Source organism: Colletotrichum gloeosporioides (assembly GCF_011800055.1).
Source record: "Colletotrichum gloeosporioides strain Lc1 chromosome Unknown consensus_79, whole genome shotgun sequence".
NCBI classification, from domain to species: domain Eukaryota; kingdom Fungi; phylum Ascomycota; class Sordariomycetes; order Glomerellales; family Glomerellaceae; genus Colletotrichum; species Colletotrichum gloeosporioides.
In genome coordinates this window covers 103,331-120,146 of record NW_025544724.1, presented here as the reverse complement: position 1 = coordinate 120,146, position 16,816 = coordinate 103,331, and the positions used below count along the sequence as shown (strand labels likewise).

Below are 16,816 nucleotides of genomic sequence, written 5' to 3'. Positions count from 1 at the left end.
AGGCTGGGATGCGGTAACGACATCTTGGACGCCATACTCAACACCACATTTCGGTATCATTCATGCATGCTTTCGGACAGTAAATGCGGAGAAATATCATTTGAAGGATTCGATATGATCCTGTGGTGATACGCTGTTTTTATTCCCGATGAGCACGTTGTTGGGGTTCCCAAGCACGCAATGGCCGATCGTGTAACTACCCCGCCTGAATAACCTCGAGTATGAGGGTTGAGTACTGGAGTAAGATCCGGTTATAAATGAGGCTCAAAGAATTTTGGGGACTATTGTTTTGTTGGATTTCAATCAAATTCCAGGTCCTAAACACTACCATGGCCCCTTCCGCAGTTTCACCGCCGCCATCTACAACTGGCACATTGCTTGTCAAGCCCTGGTCACGCCCCCAGGAGACTAAAGAGGATCTAGACTGGGCTCCTCTTACTACCATTGATCTTTCGCGGTTCGACGAGCCGGGAGGCAAGCAAGATCTCGCGAAACAACTTTATGATGCTATCACGCGAGTGGGATTCTGGGTTGTTACCGGCACTGGTATCGATGATGAACGTATCCTACGGCAGTTCAGTATCGGAAACACCTTTTTCAAGGAACCACTTGATGAGAAAAGAAGGTTCCCTTGCAACTTCGCAGAAGGCGAGTATTTCGGATACAGGGAGAACGAGAGATGGATTGGTGACACGGGCGTCAAAGAGAATATTGAGATGGTATGAGACTGTGCTTCTCCTATGGGAACCATTGTTTGACCACAGGATTTCTGACAAGAGCTCAGCTGAACATCCACAAAGACATTCCAGCCTGGGGACAGGTCGGTCGTCACCGTGTTGTGGAGGAAAACTGGGACGAGATCCGCAACTTCCATCGTGAGGTCTGGGAAGTTGCCCGGAAGCTCTTCGTTCTGATCGCAATCATCCTGGAACTACCAGACAATTACCTTGCAGATGCACATGCTTATAATCAAGTCTCGGATGATCATTTGCGGTACATGATCTACAACGTTCGGACAGACGAAGAGTGGGACAAGGCGCAAGCATACTCAAAGGGAGGACACACGGACTTTGGCAGTTTGACTCTTCTTTTCTCTCAGCATGTTGCAGGGTTGCAAATCCGGACTCCTGAGGGGGATTGGAAATATGTGAAGCCCGTCGAAGGGGGCATTACCTGTAACGCTGCGGACACCCTGACGTTCCTCACGAATGGTAAGTCAACCTTTTCCCCAAGCAAGTTTCCATGCTTTTCTGACTCGAAGACAGGATTCATCAAGTCAACAATTCATCGTGTGGTAAAGCCTCCCAAAGACCAAATCGACATTCCTCGACTAGGGCTGCTGTACTTTAGTCGTCCGGGAGACCACACGCCAATGAGAACTGTGCCGTCCCCTCTTCTAGACCGTCTCGGACTAATCAGGGAAGAAGATAAGGACTTGAGCAAACCGGTGCCATCGGGGACGGAGTATGTGAGGGCAAGGGTAAAAGATGTGCATCACAAAAAGGTGCTGGACAAGCGACAGGGAACGTCATTTCAGTTCAAGGGGTTGCAGGTGCAGAATCACTATGAATAAGAACATCCAGGACACAGCGTTGTGGAACAATTTCTGAACATGAATTCAACAAGTCTTTTCGAAACGGCTTGATTGAGATAAGCCAAGATCCTTACTTCGTATGGGCTCCACCAGTTTTGGGGCCGGCCCAGAAGCGGAGGTAGAAACCCGCGCCGTGCCTTCGGCTGCTGGTCTGCCAATCTTATCCACAATTAGGTCGAGCGGTGACGGAAGTCCGCAGAACTCTAGCCGCTGGAGATTGACTGACCCAGGGGTTGGAGTGGGAAATCATTCAACGTACTTGAAGTTAAACAGTGGCTGAGGTGGGACGTTTCAAAAAACGAAGCATACGGCGACATGATTCAAAGTCTTGAATGAATCTTCTTTTCAATTAGTGTACTTGACTTCGAGAAATTGTAACGACAATGTCCGTTCAACATCAGACACGCATTTCCCTGCCGGATGGTACGGCATATGATCAACCGACTGGTGTTCTGATTGACAATGAATTCCATGCGTCCAAGGACGGCAGCACCCTCGAATCTATCAATCCGTACACCCAGCAAACAATTTGCTCGTATTCTCGAGGAAGCAGCGACGATGTTAATATTGCAGTGGCTTCCTCAAAGCAAGCATGGCGGGGTTGGAGGAGAACGACACCTAGTGAAAGGGGAAGACTTCTAAACCGCCTTGCTGATCTCATTGAAAGAGATGCAGACCAATTGGCAAAAATTGAGGTGCGTATCTATCCAGCCTTGGAACAACTCGCCAGACACTAAATCACCATTGCAGTCAATCGATGCTGGAAAACCTGTCAGGATGGCCAAAGTTGCCGATGTTCTCGCGTGTGCGGCCTGTTTCCGATACTATGCAGGATGGTTAGTTTTGGTCTGTCCTGAGCTTTGCTTCTGTTTACTCACCGCATCTTCAAATTTTTAGGGCAGACAAGATCAAAGGTGACAGCATTGAGACTGACCCAAACATGCTGAGCCTCACCCTGCGAGAGCCTCTGGGGGTCTGCGGTCTTATTATTCCTGTAAGTTGATTACTTCCCCTGACCCGCCAGCACATAAAAGCTCTAAATTCTTGATGGACTCGTCTAATTTCCTCTCAATGGAACTTCCCAATCCTGATGTGTGGATGGAAACTCGGGCCTGCCTTGGCTGCTGGAAACGTCGCTGTCTTGAAGCCCGCAGAACTCACTCCGCTCTCGGCGCTGTATTTGGGTAAGCTGGTTGTTGAGGCCGGATTTCCTCCTGGTGTTGTCAATATCGTACCAGGTCTTGGAAACGAAGCCGGAGCTGCGTTATCCAATCATCCAGACGTTGCGAAAGTATCTTTCACTGGTAGCACTGCCGTCGGAAAGAGCATCTTGCATGCATCTGCAGATAGCAATTTGAAGAAGGTCACTTTGGAGCTGGGTGGCAAGTCACCAAGTATTGTTTTTGGAAGCGGCAACTTGGATGAGGTGGTCGAGTGGGTGAATGGCGGCATATTTTACAACATGGGGTAAGTTGCTGTGGATTCCTTGGTTTATTTTCAACTGACCCAGAGACTCTTTCTTCTAGACGAAACTGCTGTGCGAGTAGCCGCGTCTTTGTTCATGAGAGCGTCTACGAGGCTTTCATCGCCAAGTTTGTTGAAAGGGCAAGAAAGAACCAATTTGGAGATCCCTTCGACGACGAAACCTTTCTGGGCCCCCAGATCAGCGGCAGCCAGCACTCTAAGATCATGGGCATGATCGAAAAGGCGAAGACTCAAGGTGCCGTTTGCGCAACGGGGGGACGTAGCCCTTCTGGCTGGTTCATTGAGCCTACAATCTTCCGCGACGTCAAGGTGGACATGGAGATTGCGAGAGAAGAGGTCTTTGGGCCAGTCGTGGCCGTTGCATCCTTTAGTGACGAGGAGGAAGCTTTGGCAATGGCGCATGATACCTGCTATGGGCTCGCCGCGGCAGTCTTCACGTCTGACATCAAGCAGGGAATCAAAATGGCGAAAGAGCTTGAGGCGGGAACAGTTTGGGTGAACTGTTACAACAAGATTTCCTATGCTCTTCCGTTCGGTGGGTACAGACAAAGTGGCAACGGGAAGGACTTGGGAGAAGACGCCATCTACGGCTTTACGCAGTTGAAGACTGTAGGAATCATGTTGTAATTACACTGCAAAATCAATCGAGGAAATAGGATAAGGAGCTACGATGTCATAAGCACGTGGCAATTATCAAGTAAAGGTGGCTGCACCTGCCGTTCCTAATCAAGATCGTAACCAAGTTACTCCCCAGCCTCCACGCCTGAATCCTAATGTCAAGGTGTCCAGGCATTGAGTGTGGTGCCCCGCGGCCAAGTCACCGATTCGCTGAGTCTCACGCAGAATTGGGAGCTCGTCCCGCCAAACACTTACCGGAGAACCCTCTTCTTGGCAATGAGTCGCGTGGATAAGCTTCGTGCAGGTGGGCGTTGCCCCGGGAGGAGCTCCTCTTCCCCGCGCCCGTCGCACAGAGGAGCTCCACGTCCACAGTCCACTCCGTGCCGGGCGGAGTCACTCTCCCTCTTCCACATTGCTGCAGCACCTACAATCCACCAACCCATGACGAAAGAGCTGAGTTGCAAGGGTATTGGGAACCGCCACTGGCTCCACGTACATTTGAGCCAGGCGGAGGACTTGAGAGCCATTGTGGACGTTTCGCGGAGCATCGCACCACATCCTGCATCTTGTTTGCAGACCCAATTTCTTGTGACCTATTGTGTCAAAACATCACCTTCATACTCTAAGTGTAGTATCCGTTCAGTCGTATATCAATCAAGACTTCATCGACTCAGTGAAGTCTGATGAACCACTCACTCATCAAGCACATCATTGATCAAGTCAAACATCCAAAGATCAAGAAGACTTTCGAATTACAGATACCAATCTCAAATTCTCATCAAGCACACATATCTACGCTTGCCCAATATGGTCGCCGACATCAACCAGCTCCCGCCCTACACACCGCCTCCCCCTACCAAGGAGGACTGTGAGTACCCCAGACTGCACAGAACCAACTGCATTTGCATTTGCATTTGCACTTGCACTTGCAAGGATAAGGCTGACCACAGACCGCTTTGCAGTGGACTACGTCGACCTTGTCAACATTGATCTCGCCAAATTCGACGACCCCGAGGGCCGCAAGCAGCTTGCTAAGGACCTTTACGAGGCCGCCACCGGCTACGGCTTCTTGACGCTCACCAACCATGGCATTTCGGACGAGACCTACCAACGCCAGATGCGCATCGCCAACGCGGCAATGACGCTGAAGCCCGATGAGAAGGCTCCTTATGAAGGTAAGCATCGAGTAAGCATCCCTCTTGGCTTGAAGCAATACTGACAGATGATAAGTTACTCCTGAAGAGGACGCCCGTGGTCTGTACGCAGGGTACAAGCCGGCCGGTCCTCTGGGCCACAAGGGCGGCTTCCCCAAGGCGCTTGATCACTACAACATGCTGGTCCACGACCCCAAGAACCGCGACCACCCCGAAATCATCCGCCCATTCATGGAGGAGACATACGAGGTTATGAGCTACATCAGAACCAACATCCTGGTGAAGCTTTTGAAGATTGTTGCCGACATTCTCCAAGTCCCCGAAGAGGCTGTGCTTTCTACCCATGCCCCCGGAGGATCTAAGACCGAGTATCTCCGCTACGTGAGTGTTGTCGTCGGTGCTTGCAAGATCGTGACTGACCCAAGCTAGATGATGTGCGAGCCCCGTACCAAGGAGGAGAGTGAGAAGTACCGCGAAATCTTCCTGGCTGGCCACACTGACTGTGGGTTTTTAACCGCATTGACCAAGAAAATGGCATCGCTAACGTGAAATCACAGGGGGCACCTGGACCTTCCTCTTCTCACAGCCTGTCGCGGCTCTTCAGGTTCTCTGCCACCACACCGGCCGCTACAGATACGTCAAGCGTAAGTCACCGCACAACATATCCCAAATTCATCATCTGACAGTCGACATAGACCAGCCCCATGGCATCGTCGTCAACTTCGGTGAGGCCCTCGAGCGCCTTACTGGCGGTCTCTTCAAGGCTACTATCCACCGTGTGACGACCCCGCCCGAGGACCAGCGCCATCTCCGCCGTATCGGTGTCATCTACTTCTCCCGCCCCGCCGACGAGCGTGAGCTCGTTCCCATCGAGAACTCTCCTCTTCTTCAGAAGATGGGTACCGATAAGCCCATGGACGACCGCGTCTTCTGCATGGCCGACTACCTCGATGCCCGTAAGCACGGTTGGAAGCGATACGACTTTGACATGGACCGTCCTCGCGAGGACGGCAAGCACCAGGACCCCTTTGACGTAAGTTTCCAACCAGACTACTCTCTACTTACAAATCTGACAAGTAATGCAGGGCGAGTACCCCGACCCCGAGGGTCATAAGAGTCTCGGAAAGTTCGACAACGTGCCCCGTCTCCAGTACAGCCTTCCGACTGTCAAGTCAACTTAGGATTTAGAATGTGTATGAATTTGCCTTCGGATTGGACTTGGCGTCTTTTGTAGCATTAATGAGAATTTCTTGATATGTAAACACGCGCTCACTTTGATTGTGATCACTCTTATGTAGACTGAACGTTTCGAACCCCCAACTAGCGCCTGCGTCACTGCCATTGGAAGACGTGGTCGTTACCAGTTGACCTTTGGGACGCCCTGCTTCTGGAAACGAACCTTGATACGTGCTCTCACAGTCTCTTCAACGGCCAGTGAAAAAGAAGTGGGCTCTCGCAGGCTGCCATATCTCGAACCCCGCATTACATTCAGGTCCTGGAATGACGAACCCGATTTGAAGACTCCGGAAAATATTTAGCTAACTCCGCTGGTTTTACTTGCGAATCACACAAGTCACACGGTGCAAGTAGTCTTGGTATGAGCGACGGAGGAATTCTTCGGGTGTCGTAGAAAGCGTTGTCATCATTCACTCATCGGCGCTGCGTACGCCTCCCTCGCTTTTGCTAGACTCTCATGCATCACTGCCGCGACCCAACTTCCAACTGGCCAGGTCGTTCGCTTCGTAAAGTTCGCCACAATCCATTCCAAAAAGCGCACTTCGCTCCTCGCCAGATCAACAGGTCTGTCCAGCATAGCTAGCGCAGCCGCAGCATTCTCTGCACCATCGTCTCCTCCGGTTCCAACGCAAGCCATGATGGCGTCCAGCACAAAGCGACTTGGGTTCGACCTTCCATTGTTGCTGTTACCCAGCATCATACCTCCGCTATTGTCGTTACTACGTTGTGCGGCTGGCATTGTCAGGCGGACTAGACGCCAGCCTACGAGGCAGATCTTGAAGCCGAGGAGTGTTATGAAGGGGTTCTCGAGGGCAGGAGGAGCAGTGGACTTGATCGGATTTAGAAGATCGAGGGCCATTTCAAGATCATTGAGCTACCCAGAAGTTAGCGACACTTGACTGTAAAAGGAAACTTGGGATATATACTATTCTGAAGACGTCACGATCTTCGTAGATGTCCCGCTTGTCTTTACTTCTGGGTGTTGCCAAGTGACCGGCCGCTAGAACACAATTAGCGATAATTCCGTCTAGCCTTATTCAACACGATACTTACTAGCTATCGCTAAAGGCAGATTCGACTCCACAACTCCACTAACCAGCAAAGAGTCCGGATGCGATAGAGTAATAGACGTATAATACCACAATATCCAGAAGGTGTGCCATAGAGGTGTCTGGTCATCATGACTATCCGACAGAACATCCATGCGGCCAAAGTCGAAAAAGCTGAAGACGGGCTTTTGACTTCGTGGCACCAACTCAGCAATGCTCTTGAGGGCTTGGGAAATCTGTGCGTGTTGCTTATCAGTCAATATTGACAGAGCGCGCCGTTGAGCCTTTGGGCGCTCTAGAAGACAACTGGCATGGGTAAGTTCGCGAGCCATCATCTGCAGCTGCGTCACCAAGATGACGGCAGCAAATGGGGATGCCCATAGCAATCTCAGCTTCTTCGGTTTGTGTTTCTCTCCAGGGCCTCTCTGGCTGTCGTCGTTTCGATTGGCGTGGAGGAGAGTCTGAGACGCTTCGTAGAAGAAGCCCTGACTTGGCGGCGTCTCATGTGCGTATGCTTGATCGTCGGGTTCGTCAAAAGACTTGAAGCGCTGTCGCCGCTTCTCGGACCAATCTCTGTCTGAGCGCGCCAACCATATGTCTTCGCAGCATGGAAGATCGTACTTGATCTCGAGAGATGATAGCATTGGTCGAAGATTGCAGAGAATAGCGAGCTGGGAGTCCAGGAGATAAAGCATATACACGCAACGCTTTCTTGACTCCTTTCGTATGAAGTCTTGCCACTGCTCAGTGAGAGCTTCCGCACTCACAGGCTCCTGCATGTCGTCCTCGTCACCTTCTTCACCGTAGCCGCTGTCTTCCCCAGAGGTCATCGACAGAGATTCGAGCGAACTGTCTTGCGACATTTGAAGTAAGCGAATGGCATCGATCAGGTCGCGGTGTATTCGTTGCGCTTTGAGGAAGCTTGTGTCGTTGCCGCCGTAAATGCCGAGGAACTCGAGGAGGAGAAAAGTCTGCAAGACCCATGTTTCTTGATATCTCGATCGATTTTGCTCCACCTGAGATGATTAGTTAATGTACGATAATCACGACTCGAGAAAGACACTGACATATTGCTGCAGTGAAGACAATGTCGACTCAAAGACTGCCTTGCGTGTCGCTTCATCTACAGTCGATTCGCAGTAAAGACTACCTATACATGTGATGACATTCAGGAGTGGTACTTGGGTCGACACAATGTGAAAAGACGCCTCGTGGAGTATCGGAAAGTTGCGATGAAAGCCTTCGAAAAAGCTCTCGACGCACCGGATTTCACTGGAAATTCTAGTGTGGAAGCAGTATTATCAGCAAGGATTCCATTGACAACGTTATCTGAAAGGTCATACGCCGGTGATGTCTGTTCATAGCTCTGGCTGATTTGTTGCATCGGCTCAAGCATATCGCCTTGAGGTTGCGGGGGATGCGTTAGCAGCACATCGAGCCATGCTGCTGTGCTTGGAGAATCTCCGACCGTTGGTGTCAGGGAAGGCGGGGGAGCTGTTTTCGAAGGCGACGCGGAGGTTGAGATATGGCAATTCTCAACATGCCGTTTCCTCAAGTCGCTATTAAAAAGTCAGCGTTCCAATAGGAATCCTTGAACTGAAGTATCCTTATCGCATATGTCGAGGCGTTTACCTACCTGCGCGCGAACTTGGCATTGCATTGAGAGCATGGAAATACGGGTGCATTTCGTCCCTTGTGGTCTAACAAACGGTCAACGATTGAAGATACAGGACTCGAAGCTTAGCTTACGCGTGTTGACATGGCGCTTCAGGTTCTCCTACAGGTGACGTAACACGAGTTCATATGTAAGTCTTCATCCTGGTAACGGACGCGTTATCCTAGACCATAGCTTACCTGACGCGTGAACCCCTTTTTACACGTAGCGCATTTGAACGGTCGAGGTAGAGTGTCATCCATCTTGGAAAAAGGTAGAAAGTGGCTTGCCGATGGTGAAGAATGAGGAACGACGCATCGCCATGGATTATTGCCAAAGTCTGGGGGAGGAGGTGGACGACCGGGGTGGTCTCCGTGGACAAGACCAGGCTCGGAGTACGTACCGAGTGGACGCAGATATCCGATAAACAGGGAGATACTCGTTCAGGTCAAGTTTGTCCACCCACGTGATAAAGAACAGGTGGACAATAACGATTAGATAAGTTGAACACGGTTGTTCCCGTCAAGTTCAAGGGGTGTTTGGCCAATCATGAATTCTATAAATGCGATTTCGGGGTCTCATATCCGGCTCCGCTCTTATCGATGCGGAGAAGCCTCCGTTGCCCCCGCTGCCGCCGGCGCGTTATCGTCCCTTTTCCTGATTCACATTCTTCAGGAAACTGTATCTGTCCACCTCCAGGCTCGCTTCAGATCGGCTTTCCTCCCACAACGTCCAAAACGTAAGGCTCTCCATCAATCTTCTTCCAGATATCATCGCTCTTGATTCGCCAGTACCAATCGTGGATGGCGGGGTGCGCTTCCGTCCACTTCTTGGCAAAGACCTGTGCAGCGCTGCGGTTAGCAATTGAAACTGAAATCACCGACATCGGTCCCCTGCTTTCCCGAGGGGAGGGGAGAGGCAAGTCAGGCCGGCGAACGGGAAAGTGATGGTACTCACAAACTGGTATCCTCTGGCAATAGCTGCCACAACGAAAAGGTCGGCTATCGTGAGCTGGTCTCCAACGAGGAACTTCTTGCCCGTCAAAGCCTTCTCCACAACGCTGACCATACCCTCGCTGTTCTTCTCTGCCGCCGCCAGAACCTCGGGAGCAGCTGGCTCCTTAGCCTTAACGGGATTGATCCATGCCATGATGGGGGGCAGGAGCTCGCTGTTAGCGAAAGAAGCCCACTTCAATATCGTCGCCTCCTCCTCGAGTGTTGAGCCCAAGAGCTTGGTGTTAGGGTCTTGCTTCGCCACTGTGACCGTGTTAGATAGCCGTCTGTTGTGGACGATGCTTGGTGCAACTCACGATAGATCGCTACGGGAATGCACTCGAACAATGTGAAGCCATCGGGACGCTCAAGAGCGGGGACCTTTCCCGGAGGGAACTTCTCCAAGTATGCCTGACCAACACCACCCTTGCTGGGGTCGACCTTAATGGGCCATGCCTCAACGAACTCGATATCGAGCCTGGACACGACTCTCGTTAGCATTTTCCCAGTCTTCGTGCGGCATCAATGGAGTCTTACTTGTTGTACTCGGCGATGTAGAGACACTGAGTCGCACGAGGCGCCTTAGGGTACCAGTAAAGCTTTCCGAAACTCATGTTTACTGACGTAAGGTAGATCGAGGATATTGACTATGACGTATGTCCGAAGATGTTGGTTGATACTGGAAGATGCAGAGGACACCCGAGGCTGGTCAACGACCAGGTAAATAAACTCAAAGAATGCCCTTCTCGGCAATCTGTCCGGGAGCTCTTCCCCATCGTTATCTTGCCATTTTCAAATCCACGACATGACAGTATTCCACGGGTATCGTCGCGACGTGGAGCTCCTTCGATGAAGCGTTTCCCCACGTGGAGCACACCTTGGGGTTGACGGCGGCATCCACAAAAGCTCAGCCGTTGCCATGCAAGATCTGCAGGGACCAGGCCCAAGCCCCTCGGAGGCGTCCTCCGGAGCCTTCGGTGTCCAACGCCGGAGTCGGCAACAACTAATTGGGTATGAATGGGTGACATTTCGCGTGCAATCCCCCCGCCCTCATACTACTCACGACCTTTTTGCCTCTTTCTTTGCAAGTTTGCACTCGCCCGGAGCCCTATTCATCGCGTACAATCATGTCTGGAACCCAAATCGGCTGGGTTGGCCTCGGGTCGATGGGCATTGGTATGTCCACGAACCTGCAAAAGTTCCTCTCTTCCTCTGGCGCTCCTCCTTTGGTCTACACGAATCGCACGCTATCGCGCGGGGAATCTCTGGAGGAGCTCGGCGCAATTCCTGCCGAGACGGTCTCTGAAGTGGCCAAGAAGTCATCAATCATCTTCTCGTGTGTAAGTTATCTCACGATGAAATCGGGATCTTATTGAAGATTCCGAGCTAATGATCGCGCTCAGGTGAGCAACGACGCTGTCCTTCAGGATACCGCGAACGAGATTATCAAGTCAGGCGACATCACAGGCAAGATTTATGTTGACTGCTCAACCGTTCACCCCGATACCTCCGCGAATGTCTCGAAGCAGATCACTGAGGCTGGCGGTCAATTTGTTGCCGGTTAGTTTACAATGCAATCCCAAAGATTTTGTACCAAATTCATCTGCTGACATGTTTCCCGCAGCCCCGGTCTTCGGCGCCGCCGCGATGGCCGCTGCCGGAAAGCTTATCTTCGTCACCGCCGGCCCCGAGTCTGCGACATCAGCCATCTCGCTTTACCTCAACGGCGTCATGGGGCGTTCCGTGATCCCCATGGGAACCGATGTCACAAAATCCAGCTTGCTCAAGATCGCCGGAAATATCGTCGTGGTCTCCTTCATGGAGGTGCTCTCCGAGGCCCATGTATTCGCCGAAAAGACTGGGCTTGGCTCACCCGTGCTGGAGAACATGATCTCCGACATGTTTGGTCCTGTGCTTGAAAGCTACAGCAAGCGAATCACTTCTGGTGCCTATGCGCCTCCTCCTGACGGCAAGGCCGGTTTCGACGTCGCGCTGGCCATGAAGGACTTGAGACATGCGCTGAACTGCGCGAAATATGCGGGCACAAGATTGGAGACGAGCGAAGCAGCACTGCGGCATATGGAAGCTGCCCGAGCATTTGAGGCAGAGAGACCCCTGGACAGTAGTTCCATGTACGGTGCTGTTCGGAGAGAAGCGGGTCTGGATTTTTACTCAGATGCCTGCAAGGAACGGGATGCAAAGAAGTAGTCTATACACAGACCGTACAAGCGAAATGATGATATTTTTACCACTTCCACAATCAAGGCAAAAGTGAGTATCAACCTCTGAGGCCAAAGAACTGCCCACAAAGGTCTTGAACTTGGCCTACCGGCAACATCGGGCTTCTAGGATAGCCCAAAAGATAAAAAATTGCGCCGAGGGGGAATCGAACCCCCGGCTCCCCGACGCTGCTTGATGGCAACGGAGAATTTTACCACTAAACCATCGGCGCTAGTGACGTTCTTGACGATGTTTGTCGAGTTCGTTGAGTGGACCAAAGGGCAACTTGGTTATGGTCCATTGGTGCAGAGTTGTGGGCCAAGGTGGAGGAGGCTGGTATGGACGGTACTTTGAATGGTTGAGAACTGGAGACATAGAAGCCGAGAGCTTATAATGCCCGTGAACAGAGTCGAAAGCGGAGAAAACACAGGGTCTTGATTTCTGCATTCAAGTTGCGATGCTAGTAGTTTCCAGCCCTTGGGCATCTTTCATGCATGGGCCTATGTGATAGCCTTCCTGTCGCGGCCGATCTCGGTCGAACTCAAGCCTCTTATACCCATGCCTTCTCGCATAGAGATACTCTTTCATGGTGTAAATCTTTTCGTCCAATGGCTTGTCCGCTCCAATTCTCCGGAGAACTGGGCTGTCAATCGGCTCGAGCCTCTGCGTGCCTGCAGGCCGGGCAAAGTATATCAGGCCAAGTCGCTTGGCTCTTTCTTGATCTTCCGGCGGCTTGACCATCCTGTGAACCGGTGCCTTGAAAAGACCGCCTGTCATCAATTCGAATGCTTCACCGACATTGACGACTAGCGTCCCCGGAACGTAGCGTACCCATTTCCATTCCCCTGGAGATACCCGAACCTGGAGTGAGGAGACAGGCTGGGCGAACGTAAACGTGAAAGAACCGAGATCAGTGTGCCCAGCCAAGTATAAGTCTCGGTATTTCCCATCGGTGGCTGGGCGGGGGTTGTACACTATGTATCGGAGATAGTCGGTCGTTTCGTTTGACAACGTGTGTGTTGACAGGATGCTCTCTTCGGGTACCTCCAAGATCAAAGCTACGAGGAGAAGAAGCTTTTCCAATACTGAACGGCGAACGAGATCGACTAATTCGGAGACTTGAAACAGGCGGGACTGTAGCAATGGTGGGTGTGACCGGCTTGTCGGATCCCAGGCTGATATGTTGTAGTGGTCAACTGTCTTGTGGAAACCTTCCTTGGTGCTTAGACCGCATGAAGGTTTGAACCCTGCATACCGACCCTGGGCTTCCTCTTGCGGCGAGTTCTCGTATGGCCTCTTTTCCGGAGGAGGAAGAGTCAGTAAGGCATTGGCGAGGTCAACGTGGGTGTTATAGCGTTCTTCGGTGATGCCATGATTGGTGACAGTCAAGATGCCGTGGGTAACGACGCCTTTGAGAAGATCCTTGGCTAGCTGTGCGCGACTTGAGGAATCGTCGTATTTCGACAGGTCGAGGTTCACGAGGTCGACGTAGTCAAGCACCTCTGTTGTTGGCTCGCATTGGGTGAATTTTGGGATGGCATCGCTTGTATCGGAAGTCATTAGAGTAGTTGCTGATAGAGAATTGGCGGGTTTATTCAAAGGGGTTCAGTATTGGCGATGTCTTCTAAGCCTCTAGCCACCTGAAGCGGCAGTCATATTATTGAAATCATACTGCTCTGCTGTCCCACGAAGCACAATGACTCGCCCTCCAAGGGTCTCACTCTGCTGTGAGCTTTTCGGAGCCTCCAGCCAAAGCTTGGCTGCGTCCCGAATGCGCCTGTCTATCAGTGGTGCTGGTGCACTTGGACGTGGACTACGGTGTTTACATATGTTGCACAATGAGGACAATGCTCCACGCGGACGGGACCACTTGTGAAGGACCCCCAAAACCAGCACGATTGCTTCGAAAGCAAATCACGTTCGCCGCATTCGTAACCTTCTCTGAACCATCCCAACACCCGAGCTGAACAAGGACCGCGGCGAGATCTCCGCTGTACCCCGCAAACTCAGCGGGTCGAGCTAGAGGTGGAGGCGAGGACGGATAACCAAGGGACGAGGGGATTCAGAGATACGGCGTGGTATTGACACCTGGAGCTCCACCTTTTAGCTTCGTCCGATCCTTGTCCGCGCCAACGCTTACCCCCAATCATGCCGTAACTGCATAGCACCCCCTCTTATCTCTAGTATCTCAGCCAGCATCCCCTGGTGGTGGACTGTGGTGGAGCAGGCCAAGAAGGAAAACGCTCGTGAGTCGTTCGCTCCAGCAACTCTGTCCGGCGATGCCTATCTCGTTTCGCCTCTGGAGGGCGCTGCAACACCATGCTCGGACACGTAGACCTTGGTATGTCGATGTCAATCCGGCTGTAAATAGCCGAGGGAATGTGCGCATTTGGCGAAGAGGAGCAGCAGTATAATACCTAATCACACCACCACTCCTCACGTCGCTCCCGTTCTTGTTGAAGCGCAGCAGCAGCAGCCCCCCAACCGACTGCTCCGCCGTCAACAATCCTCAACTCCCTTGTTCAACCCTCAGCTCCACCTGCATCCCCAGAGTTGGAGTCGACAACAAACGAAATACCATTACAACTGACAACTTCGGATTTGTGTCTATCCTTCGTGCGAAGTCAGTCGGAGACCGAGACGCAATGGCAGGCTCAACCGTGGCTTCGACGGCTCCTGAGCCTGTGGCTCCCAGCAGATGGTATGACAAGTGGAGGTGGTACGAACTCAGCACTTCCAAGGAGGAGAAGGCTCTGTTGTTCAAGTTGGATTTCATGATTCTGACTTTTGGATGTCTCACGTTCTTCACCAAGGCAAGTTTCTCAGTTGTCGACATGCAAGTAAGTGCACTGCTGACGGACCTGATGTACAGTTCCTCGACCTTCAAGCCTTTCAAAATGCATACGTCAGCGGGATGAAGGAGGACATCGGGATGGAAGGCAATGACCTGCAGTACACCACCGGAGTGTTTCAGGCTGGTTACTGTGCTGCCATGATTCCCTCCAATATCATCTTGACCCGTGTCCGGTGAGTCAATATAGATGGATCTCAGTTGATATGAAGGAAGCTAACAAACGGATTTGCCAGACCCAACCTGCTGATTCCCGCTTTCGAAGTCCTTTGGGGCATCTTGACCTTGCTCACCGCGTATGCCAAAGACGTGAAGCATGTCTACATCATCAGATTCTTCTCTGGAGTGTTCGAATGCGTGGCCTATCCTGGAGTCATCTACTGTATTGGATGTTGGTACAAGAGCACTGAGATTTCCCGGCGACTGAGTTTGTTCTACATTGCCGGACCTTTGGGAACTGTAAGTCTCCGCCGACGAACCGTATTGATATAATTCAGTGCTGACAAGGTTTAGATGTTCGCTGGGTACTTCCAAACAGCTTGTTACACCAACCTCAACGGCGTCAACGGGCTTGCTGGATGGCGTTGGCTGTTCATTGTCTGCGGCTGCATCACGCTGCCCGTTGCCATCCTTGGTCTCACCGTCTTCCCCGCTCGTCCTGACTCGAAGCATCCTTCATGGCTCTTGACGGCCGACCAAATCACTCTCGCCCGTCGCCGAGTTTCTGAGGGTGGATCCGAGGCGCCAAAGGTCAAGTTCGACCGCAAGGCCATCACCGACGTGTTCAAGGGATGGCACTGGTACGCTTTCGTCGCTCTGTACTATGTCTTCAACCAAGCCATGATTACAAACGGCCAGCCGTTCAACCTCTACCTCAAGGCGCACGATGACCGCTACTCCATCAGCCAGATCAACAACCTGCCCACCGGCCAATCAGCTATCTCGATCGTCGCTGCTCTGATCGGATGCTACTGGGCCGATGCGACTGGCAAGCGCTGGCTGCCTTCCATCTGGATTTGCGGTTTCATGACTATTGGTGCTATTTGCATGGCGGCGTGGAACATTCCCGAAGGCCTCAAGTTCTTTGCCTTCTATGTTGCCGGGCTGGGCGGTGCTCTGAACCCTCTCTTCATGTCATGGGCTTCTGAGGTCACCTTCCGATCTGCCGAAGAGCGCGCTGTGGTTGTGTCCTCGATGAACGCTGTCGGTCAAGCCCTTCTGGCTGGCTTGAACATTGTCACATTCCCGACCCCTCAGGTAAGCTTTGAAGAGTTTCTTGTCTCTACTTCAGGGCCTGACTAACATGTGTATAGGCACCGCGATTCAAATTCGGCTGGTACTGGGTCATGGCCAACAACATCCTCCAGTTCGGACTGGTTCTCGTCATCACGACACTTCATAACCGCGAGAAGAAGAGCATGGAGATCTTGGAAGGTCAGGCCGAGGACATCGAGCAGATCAAGGTTGCCAACACCACCAAGGGAGACGACGAGTCTGCCTGATCCTGCATAACATCACTTCACGGACCAAACGGTTGGGGCTGCATTTCTGTCATTTGGTTCTTCGTCGCTCTTTTTCTTTTTTTGTATACTAGCTACTCGGAAGCGGGCGTCTGGAGTCTGTCAGTTGGGGGGCTTCATGATACCCTATGCCACGCCGAGACCAGCCGCCGGTTGGGGGCTGTGGCTGTTTTGATTTAGGACTTTGGCTTGGTTTGCTTGGAAACTACCTAGTACTCTTGCGGGAATCAGTTGGGAGCATGTAAACATACCGGAGATTGACACGGAGCGAGCATGTCAACGGCATCATGGTATGAGGCCTTGTCAATAAAAATACCCAGTTGATTTTCCCGTAACCTTTCGCAGAGTATGATACGTATATGTAAACCAACATATAACGCACTTGTCTCTAGATATTGTCCAAGAATATCAGTACGGCCTTTTCTGTCCTGCACCCGCATCAT

General features: G+C 51.8%; 5 protein-coding genes and 1 pseudogene across 6 annotated transcripts; 4 read left to right on the top strand and 2 right to left on the bottom strand.

Annotated features, from left to right (window-relative positions):
* Nucleotides 1-329: 329 nt before the first annotated feature.
* On the top strand, nucleotides 330-3,706 carry GCG54_00015462 (Aldehyde dehydrogenase; the record flags this gene model as incomplete). Its single annotated transcript, XM_045415245.1, has 4 exons — nucleotides 330-719; nucleotides 785-1,211; nucleotides 2,749-3,061; nucleotides 3,121-3,706. 4 exons carry the CDS (start codon nucleotides 330-332, stop codon nucleotides 3,704-3,706), a joined length of 1,716 nt encoding a protein of 571 aa, XP_045259243.1.
* Nucleotides 3,707-4,504: 798 nt separating this feature from the next.
* On the top strand, nucleotides 4,505-6,032 carry GCG54_00015461 (uncharacterized protein; the record flags this gene model as incomplete). The annotated part of the gene is made up of 7 exons (XM_045415244.1): nucleotides 4,505-4,565; nucleotides 4,648-4,872; nucleotides 4,928-5,232; nucleotides 5,281-5,353; nucleotides 5,409-5,495; nucleotides 5,538-5,884; nucleotides 5,937-6,032. 7 exons carry the CDS (start codon nucleotides 4,505-4,507, stop codon nucleotides 6,030-6,032), a joined length of 1,194 nt encoding a protein of 397 aa, XP_045259242.1.
* Nucleotides 6,033-6,493: 461 nt separating this feature from the next.
* On the bottom strand, nucleotides 6,494-10,396 carry GCG54_00015460 (putative sterigmatocystin biosynthesis protein stcT; the record flags this gene model as incomplete). Its single annotated transcript, XM_045415243.1, is given in 12 exon segments — nucleotides 6,494-6,961; nucleotides 7,014-7,087; nucleotides 7,141-8,152; nucleotides 8,204-8,408; nucleotides 8,480-8,695; nucleotides 8,773-8,875; nucleotides 8,886-8,913; nucleotides 8,991-9,053; nucleotides 9,518-9,631; nucleotides 9,748-10,046; nucleotides 10,100-10,260; nucleotides 10,320-10,396. The coding sequence occupies 12 exon segments, from the start codon at nucleotides 10,394-10,396 to the stop codon at nucleotides 6,494-6,496; spliced, it is 2,820 nt and encodes a 939-aa protein (XP_045259241.1).
* Nucleotides 10,397-10,909: 513 nt separating this feature from the next.
* On the top strand, nucleotides 10,910-11,990 carry GCG54_00015459 (Glyoxylate/succinic semialdehyde reductase 1; the record flags this gene model as incomplete). The annotated part of the gene is made up of 3 exons (XM_045415242.1): nucleotides 10,910-11,122; nucleotides 11,186-11,342; nucleotides 11,407-11,990. The coding sequence occupies 3 exons, from the start codon at nucleotides 10,910-10,912 to the stop codon at nucleotides 11,988-11,990; spliced, it is 954 nt and encodes a 317-aa protein (XP_045259240.1).
* Nucleotides 11,991-12,449: 459 nt separating this feature from the next.
* Nucleotides 12,450-13,562, bottom strand: GCG54_00015458 (Leucoanthocyanidin dioxygenase 1; the record flags this gene model as incomplete). Its single annotated transcript, XM_045415241.1, has 1 exon — nucleotides 12,450-13,562. The coding sequence occupies one exon, from the start codon at nucleotides 13,560-13,562 to the stop codon at nucleotides 12,450-12,452; it is 1,113 nt and encodes a 370-aa protein (XP_045259239.1).
* Nucleotides 13,563-14,647: 1,085 nt separating this feature from the next.
* Nucleotides 14,648-16,355, top strand: GCG54_00015457 (annotated as a pseudogene). Its single transcript has 4 exons — nucleotides 14,648-15,029; nucleotides 15,090-15,312; nucleotides 15,367-16,110; nucleotides 16,167-16,355. Coding segments are annotated over exons 1-4 (1,538 nt in total).
* Nucleotides 16,356-16,816: the final 461 nt, after the last annotated feature.